At 31.2% G+C, this 9728-nt stretch overlaps 1 protein-coding gene across 1 annotated transcript in view; it reads right to left on the reverse strand.

Annotated features, from left to right (window-relative positions):
• The window catches only part of LOC148271505 (uncharacterized), a gene marked incomplete at both ends in the record, with an annotated part of 33377 nt that extends 23993 nt beyond the window's left edge, over positions 1-9384 (reverse strand). The window contains 2 exons of the mRNA XM_088241313.1: positions 7617-8138; positions 9168-9384. Of these exons, the coding sequence (XP_088097439.1) occupies positions 7617-8138; positions 9168-9384 (739 nt within the window). The remainder of the gene's footprint in view (positions 1-7616; positions 8139-9167) is intronic.
• Between the last annotated feature and the right edge of the window lie 344 nt (positions 9385-9728).

Below are 9728 nucleotides of genomic sequence, written 5' to 3' on the forward strand. Positions count from 1 at the left end.
TGCATGGCGTGTGATGTTAATGACCCTATCTCCCTTAGTAGATTCACTACTTTTTTTTCTTAAAAGCGTTTTTTTACATATATTTGTTCTGCTTGTGTAAGAAAAGGTTTTAGGCATATATATTGTTGTTGTATATTTAGTTTTAAAGGTGCTAAACTTACTTTGTTTCTTTGTTGTTATCAATATGTGTTATTTTCTAAATGCTAATATTATTTATGTCCCAAATTGAGTTGTTGTAACTCCTAGGAATATAATTCAACGTATTATACTTGTAAGATACTTTGTGTTATATGATTTATAAATAATTTATTTTTTTAAATTGTAAAAAAAATCGAAAGTAAGAGTATTTTTGTCGGTAACCTGTAGATTAACGTGTTTCGAAAAAAAAACATACATCCATATTCTTGAACAAAACATTCGACTCCCCGAGAATGAATGTGAAAAAAATCAGCTATTTCCTGAGGGGTGTACCAAGAGTACCTCAGCTAAAATACAATGGCAGTTTCAAATCATTATTCATATAATGGAAAAAAAAACTTCAATAATTTAATTTTTTTGTTTTTAATGTGTATTATTATTATCTTATCTCTTTCTAAAATTAATTTATCAAAAATTTTTGTGTACCGTATTTTATATTATTATCATTTACATACTTACTGTAAACTTATTTTTATTATTTGTTTTCAACATTATTTTGTTAATACCATTTTTTTGTTTAAATTCTTTACAAGTTGTTAACAATTTGCTTTTTAATTCTAACATTTTTCTAATATCCATATTTTTTATTTTTTATTATGCAAAGTTTCACTTTTTATTTCGCAATGCAGCATGCTTTTTTGTTTCTACATGTATACTAAAATAAGTGTTGTTTATTTTTCAAATATTACTTACTATGTTTGTACTTACCTGTTTATTTTTTTGTTAATGCCCCTTGGGCGAATTGTAAAATTAAATTTATAAAATAAAATAAAATGTACAAAAATGTTACAAGATTACGTTAACAAGGAAAATATTAACAATTTACAGTATTAATAATATAATCATTGATCAGTTAACGTGATTCGAGATCTAGGAATAACTCTTAATTCAAGCTTTACATTTTCCACTCATTTTAATAAAATCAAATAAAAAGCCCAAACGATGTAAGGATTTAAAAACAGAATATGCGAACCTTTTAAAATATGTATCATCGATAATTTCATTAAAGAATTTATTCGTTCGTAGTAATTTGGAATTCGGATGTGTTGTCTGGTCACTGCATTACATAACTCAAATGAATTTTATTTTATTTTTATTTAATTGAAATAAACGGCACTTAGTGCCTTTTACATATTAGTTACAAATACAATTAAATATACATACATGTAAGCATAAGTAATACAGAGCATTTAAAACAATATTATTAATTAAGAAAGTCTAAGAAATATAAACTATATAAAAGAATAAAATATTACCAGTTATAGAATTATCGATAAAAAAAGATAATTTGGTATTAGAAATACTTTGAACCAGTTAAAAAAAAAAATGCGGAAACAATTTTGAATAACATTAAAAAAAAAAAAAAAATGTATTATTATTGAAAACTAATATTTAGGTAAATAGTATATGTTTATGTATATAAATATATAATGATTTTAAAAAAAATGATAAAGAGAAATATTTTTTACTCATAAATTAATCCAAGAAAAGAAACGAAAAAAGAAAAAAAAAACTAATAAAGAAGTTCAAAACAATTTTTTAACAATAGTAACAAATAGTTACCTAGAACTATTACCAGTGAAATAAAGAAGAAGAGCCGTTCTATATGTACTAAATTTCATGTGAAATGAGTCACCAATGTCCTGGTACTTATTGCCTAGAGAGTGAAGTCTATTGATGACCAATTTAATTGAATCTGTGCAAAAAAACTTCTTCGTCAGCTAACATTTAAATGTAACCTGGACATAACCTTTCAGTTTTATGAACATCGCCTAGAACATTTTGTTCTAGATAAGTTAGAATTATGGAGACAGATTTTAGACTTTATGTATCTTTATAATATAATTAATTGTACTTTTGATTCTAAATTTTGTTTAGAGAATGTACCCCTGAATGTCTCTATTCGGCGATTGAGATCCTACCCTACATTTTACTTCCAACCTCCAATGATAATATGGTGCACTTTAACGGATTATCACGTAAGCTAAGATAACTTATTTATGGAGAAAGTAATAATGATATTGATATATTTAACGATACATGAAATAATAACGAGAGAACAGTAATGTTACTTAAACAATCAAATAGTCCCTTATGTAAGTTAGGTAAAATAATTTGTTATAAGATATTGTCATAACTTTCATAATAAGCGGAAATGAACCTCTGACGTCACACGCGCAGTTATTTCAGAAATACAAAACTTTAAAAAATCGTAGCGCTGATAATACAATATATAAAAATTGAAAAAAAAAATGTTGTCTTAGTTTAATAGTCTATTAACAAATCAAAAAACCAAAGAACTTTCTTATTGTTGAACAATGTATAAACATAACAAATTGTGATTATTATACCAATGGCGTGTGTATTGTTTGTAAATCATAATAAATAAAATCATCGTACTGCATTGGTACACAAATCACAGCGTACTTCGACCTTTTTTGTAAAATGAAGGTAAGATGATCAGTCTTAGGTTTCAGTAGCCAGTCCAGGGGCTCTGAAATATTCTAGTGTAAAAACAGCATAAATAAATATTTTATCTCAACCATGTGGGGAATCGAACCCGAGACCTCTTGAATGGTAGGCAAATGCGCTGATTATTACACCACGAAGTCGACTATGGATGGGTCATAGAAAATTGATAAAACTGTGTTAATTTCTTTTTGTATTCGGGGCCCGGGTTGCAGTCAAGCGTGGTTCGAACCTCAGACATTTTATCTGCGAGACTGCACAGTATAGCGCAACCGTAGCTCAGTTTTATAATAGAATTCACGTAATTCAGTTCACAAACATCAACAGATGAAAGAATCGAAGGAATATAGATGTTAAAATATGGGCAAAATGGTGAAAGTTACACAGTGTGTAAAGTGGCCACTTAAACCAGCCAATAGCAGGTCATTAGCCCTGTAGATGCCAAGACTTCTATATTACATTATCTAAAATGTTCTTCATCTCTGTTGTAATATGAATTCAGTCGTTGTCTACAAACATTTTGACAAACTCAAAATATTGTTGATAAATCCACCTGGTCCATGAAGAAGTATAGAAGTTGAAAAAAGAAAATTTTCAGGTGTTGCCTAGTATGCAGGTGAAATAATTTAATTAGATGAATTTCACCCGCATAAATAAAAGTTACAGCTCTTTAACTTCACAGACATCAACAGATGAAAGAATTGAAGGAATACAGATGTTCTCAAATATGGGCAGAATGGTAAATGTTACACAGTGTGTAAAATGGCCACTTAAACCAGCCAATGGCAGGTCATAATCCCTGTAGATGCCTAGACTTCTATATTAACTTCTTTAAATGTTCTTCATCTCTGTCGTAATATGTCAATTCAGTGTAATTACAAAAACAGCTGACCATAGTGAAACGTTATTATTTCGGTTATAAACGTCTCCCGAATGACTGGGTAAATTTTCGCGCGAGATCTCCCGACTCGGATGGGCGCCGATAAAACAATGGAGCCGTCGAACAATCGCCTCAATTATGTGAAATGCTGACGTCAGTAAAACACACCCTCTCACCACTCTACCCACACTATTGATGATTAGGGATGAGAACGTATGATCACTAAATCCTCAATTTTATAACATTCGGACATGTAAGCTGTTATTTATATTTAATAAAAATATACCACTTAGAAAAACACCCTGAAAAAAAATATAGTGTCTACCTCGTGGTCTAAATGGTGAGCGCGTTTGTCTACCATGCGAGATGTTTCGAGTTTAATACCCGGCATGGTTGGCATGAAATATTTTCTCAACAGGAAACGCGGGCTTTTTTAATTATTTATTTATAAATCAAATAACACAAAGTATTTTACAAGTATGATACGTTGAATTACATTCCCAGGAGTTACAAAAACTCAATTCGGGGCGTAAATAATAAAAACATTTAAAAAATAACACATATTGAGAACAACAAATAAACAAAGCAATTTTAGCACCTTTATAAATAAATAAAGCACAACAATATTAACGCCAAAAACCTACTACTTACTTTTGTTCGTACAACGTAGTTCCGTATTTTCTCCCTGGTTTATAGTACTTGCTAAATTATTATTTTACACACAATAAATATTTTTTTTTATTTTGCTTTTTGTACATAATGTTAATTGTACAATGGCGGGCTTATTGCCAAATGGCAATTTCTCCCAACCAACCAATATAATAAATGTTTTATTTTTATAACTCAAGTTACAAAACATATTCAATAGAAAATAAACAAAAGTTACAAATACATAAAATCAGAAAAAAAGGTATTTGTGTATAAGTTATCTCAAATCAATACTATCACTCAATTGGAAAAAGGGTAATAGAGGAAACAGGAAAGGAGGAGAGATTAAGGAAGAAAGAGGAGATGTTTCTTTAGACGTGATTTAAACAGAAATACTGTAGTAACATCTTTGGTGGTGGATGGGAGATAATTCCACAGTCGATTCGCATGGACACTATACGAGTTAGAGAAAAAAGAGGAATTGTGGATGGGTATTAGGAGAGTGCTTTGAGAATTATAACGAAGAGGTGAATCGTGAATTGATGAGCGTTGAAATTATTCACAAAGGTATATAGGAGCTATTTACCACTGACATGTCTCTATTGTTTTGATTTTACGATAAATTGCTTCTTATGGTAGCTAGGGCCATCCAAAAATGTGATAAATAATTTTGAAAAACAAAAAAGGTACCGACACAGAAAATTTAATTCTGATATTATGACTTAATAAAAACAAATGAAATTAGTTCAGTTTTGGGGTGCGGAAAACGGGACTGCGAAACAGCGATCAGACGAAATCAGTCCGACGCGTTTTTCAGTTCCCTTTTTTTTCAGCACAGTATCGGGGAGGCGTTTGCGAGAGAGACAGAAAAACAATGTTCAAATACTGATACATATAAAATACCGTGTTATTCTTTGAAAATAAAAGAAATAGTTCAGTTTTGAGGTGGTGAAAACGGGACAGCGAAACGTTAGTTTGGTCGATTTCTGTTAGCCAAAATCAGTCTGTCGCGTTGTGTATTTGTCTTTTTCGCTCTGTATCGGGGAGACATCTGCGAGATGACAGAGAGACAATGTCCAAACACCTATTCTTCAAAATTGTCACTTACGGCAAATCCTCTTAAAATGTTGTCATTTCTACACTATAGATGATCTTACATGGGCAGAATGGTAAATGTTACACATCATGTAAAGCAGCCACTTAAAACAGCCAGGTAAGGTACTAAACTCTGTAAATGCGTAGTCCTCCACATTCCCTATAAAATGGTTACTGTCTGTTATCTAACTCCCTAGGGTGTGAAATCCAGCCCTTATTCACAAAAATTTGGACAAACTCAAAATATTGTTAATAATTGGTTGAAGTTATAAATGATTTTTTAAAAAGGAAATATGATTATTGGTAGTTCGCATCACTAAGTATGATAAACAAATTAATTTAATCTCTTTTAGTTTACATTCCGCTTCAGTAGCTCATATAATCCTGTTACTCGATGATATTTTGTAATAATACTCTTGTTTTGTAATTTACGTTCAATATAAGCGTACCAATTATTGATTCAGAGTACTCGATAACTCAATACCCCGTATTACTTTCATCCTAAAGGAAGGGAGATTAAATTAAACATTTTATTTGTTTAAGTTTATGTAAAGGTGTATATAACTACGTTTTGCTATAATTAAATATTAACTTTGTTCCTTTTTTAATAATTTGTTTAAAATCAGATCACTTTGAATTAATGAAACATTAAAACAGTCCTTAAAATTGTTGATGCATTTATTTTATGTAAATCATCTATTTATGTTTGTTCTTTTTGGTTGGCATTGTAAAAAGAAAAGCATTGTGATATTCATTAAGGCTCATTAAAAGATAAAAAAATATATACAATTTGGCAATTTTAAACAAAAAATATGTTTTGGATGTCGGTTTTAAATTTCTACGGTATGTTTAAATCAAAATATTTATGCTCATTTCAGCCAAAAATCTGCTAATAAAATGAAGTATTTACAACCAAAAATGTATTTTTTAAAACAATTATTAAATGCATAATTTTACTCAGAATTAAATAAAAATTACACGTATTTTTTTTTATTTAAAAGGCCTGTATTTTTTTAAAAAAACACAAAAATAAAATTTCCCGTCACAGTTCTATTGTTCAATTCATCTTCTTCAGACTATTTTCATACTTAGTCTTTTATGAAAATCAATGAAGCAAAGTTAGGTTTAAATTCCAAAAGGTAAAATCTGCCGTCCAAAAGTTTTTTTTTTTTCAAATAAAAAAGAAATATTAGCGTTCTTATAATTTACGCAAATACTTCAATTTTGACAGCCATTTTCAAAAAGTTGTAAATAACTAACTATTAGAAAATGGAAACCGAATTGGGGTAGAGTGGGGTTCGAACCTCGGACCTCTGATCCGTGAGTCCGCAAGAATAGCCACGGGACTACAACCCGATTTAAAATAAAGTAACATAAAACTTACATTATATTTATTATAACAGACATAAATTAAAAAATAATTGTTTTTATCTTATGCATATTAATCTATTTTTTTAAATTGCACAATATCAAAAAAAATACTTTTGAAATGCCTAAATCGTATTATTAACTTACTTATGAAAATACATCCTTAATATTTAACAATATTTTGAGTTCGTCTAATTTTTTGTTTAAATGCACTGGATTCGACTCATTTAGGGAGTTATTAAGATCAACACTTTACAACCCAGACCATTAACATTTTAGGGAAAGGAATATGGAAGGCACTGACAAAGCTTATGAACTGTCATCAGCTGGTGACTGTCATGCATAGACTTATTTTCTTCTCCTTTATGTTCTCTATTGTAAAATAAATATCTTTATACCTCCCTAGGGAACAAAACCCAGCCTTTGTCTACAAAAAATTGTCAACCTCAAAACGTTTTTCAAACCAACTGCTCCAAGAGGAAGTCTGAAAATTGAAAAGATTTTTAAGGCTTTGCCTAGTAGGTGAAATTATTCAGCCAGATGAATCTCAACCGCGCCAATAAAGATTTCAGTTCGTAAATCTTTAACGAAGCACTTATTATCGTGAAACAATTGAAAATAAAGATACATGACCCGAGTACATCGAAAAATTAATAAATTTTTTGTGACATAAAACTATATAAACTTTAACCATTTATTTACCAAAAGTCAGAAAAAACCGAGATAGAAAGATTTGAAAAGTATTTTTGAAGAAAACCAAGTACCCCCGCGGTATGTAATGTCAAAAAAATGAAGAATTTGTGGAAGAAAAATTTATACAACAAAATAATGCAAGCAAAACAGCAGTCAAAATCTTGTCAAAATCAATTCTAATGGAAATATTTTTACAAAAGATAACCGAGAAAAAAAATTAAAGATAAGAAAAATAGATAAAGAAAAGTGCTCATGCACAAATTACCTGTAAGGATAATTAGGAGAAAAGTTGTCAGGGTAGAATCCATCACGATCCCCATCGAAATCAAGGAAACCACCTGCTCCCTGGGGAGGATACCGTGTTCCTCCAGGGTACCTGTTCCCGTCACTAGGATAACCACCTTGGAATCTGTCGACACCGTTCGGGTATCTATTGGGATATCGGTTACTATTGCCATTTCCAGGGTAACGGTTTCCGCTAGGATATCCACCCTCCGGATATTCGTGAACTGGTTTTCTTATTGGGTATTTATCATCAGGGTATCCTCCTTGACTCGGGTATCCGGCTCCGGGATACCTGTCGTTATTACTCGGATACCTGTCATTCGGATATCTATGATTATCCACTGGATATCTTCCTCCGCTTGGATATCTATTTCCTCCTTCTGGATACCTCTGGTTATCCACTGGGTATCTATCATCTTCACCGTGGTAATTGTTTCCTCCGACGGGAGGGTAAATGTTAGCAGCAGGGTTGTAAGGCCTGCTATAGTCTGGAGGTGGAGGTCTGAAATCACCATCAAATGGACCACCATCGTATGTGTCATAGGAATCATCAGAACTAGAAGTGATGGGGAGATGGGTGTGTTAGTTCTACACTACAATGAGTGTCATATACAAAAGGGAACTATAGAAATTAAAGATTAAGAATTAGTTACAACTACAACACACACGCAAAAAAAAAAAAAAAGATACTTTGAAATATATAAAAATAAGTTACCGAGTATTGTAAATGCAGAAACAGTTTTTGAAAATTATGACTTCAATAACTGATAAAGCCCTTTTCAATACTAGGCACCTTAAAAAATAATTTGAAAAACAGAGGTGTACAAATATTCTAAATGTGAATATTTCGAAATGAAACATGCAAACTTAATACACAAGATGATAAAAACTCTTAAGGCCAAACAGCACTAAAACATCACTGTGCGGCGCTTCGCGGCAACAAGAAATATTATTTTTACTGGTTTGGATTTTTAAAAAACCGCATTACAGTTTCGCTACACTGCGCGGCACTGCATACAAAATTTTATCGCGCAGGACTGTGGTTTGACCTTAATATTAAACATGCAGATAATTACTAATATAAACAAAAAGTATAACTAATAAACCATGCTAAAAACAAAATAATGTCATGAAAAATAAAGAAATGTGAAATTATCTAAACACCACATAATATATACACACGGCTTTATACAAAATTTAAATTAACTAATTTATAATTCAGTGACCATTTCAGCTCTCGGAGGGGAAACTGAAGACCAAACTTCTTCTAAAATCATAGAAATTGTAAAAGAATCCTAAAAGTTTTTGATTATGAAAAATCTAAAGATGTTTTTGGTTAATAAATTCGCAAAAAAAAGAAAATTAATTAAAGCAAAAATAATAGGTTCATATCCATTCAAGAGCGCGGATATTGTTTTGAGTAAAATAACTTTATTATCAGAAAGAAAAGAAACTTTCGTTTTCGCCGATGGCTCTTGTAATTTTTAGGCAAAAACTTCGATTGGCTTATATTACATAATCTTTCGAATACCTTGGTGCATCTCCTTGAAGTTGCTGCTGTGTGTATTTGCTGGGTTGGTTGTCTAGCTGGTCTGCAAGTTTGATTTTGATAGAGTTGACAGACGGTAGAGGTATGCTGTTCGAATGGCTGGACGCAGAGTCAGAAGACCTACGATTCTCGCTCCACACCCATTTCTTGTCATCTTCCGAGAAAGCCAAAGGAAGAAGGGAGATCACCACCAAAATGACTGCAAAGAAAAAAAATGGCCATAAAATAATTTGTTTTAAAAATTCACCATTATGACCATGTTCATGTGTATAAACACCCCTCAAGTAGTACAAGAGTTTTTTGTTAAAAAAATATAGGGTATTAGTTTTTATGTTCCGGATAATTTTACTTTGAACATCGTCAACATTAACTCTTTATCACTCCAATATACAGGACAAACCTGCTAACGGTTATGTCTGTTGGAAAGGCTACCTCTATGTTGAACAATGTTACTTTACTACTACTACTACTACCATCACGCTATTTCCCCGTAGAGGTGGGCAGATAGAATGAACCGCCACACACGTCTCTCTTGGCATACAT

Source organism: Micrasema longulum, unplaced genomic scaffold (assembly GCF_059751315.1).
Source record: "Micrasema longulum isolate JH-2025_06_02 unplaced genomic scaffold, ASM5975131v1 h1tg002832l, whole genome shotgun sequence".
Taxonomy (NCBI): domain Eukaryota; kingdom Metazoa; phylum Arthropoda; class Insecta; order Trichoptera; family Brachycentridae; genus Micrasema; species Micrasema longulum.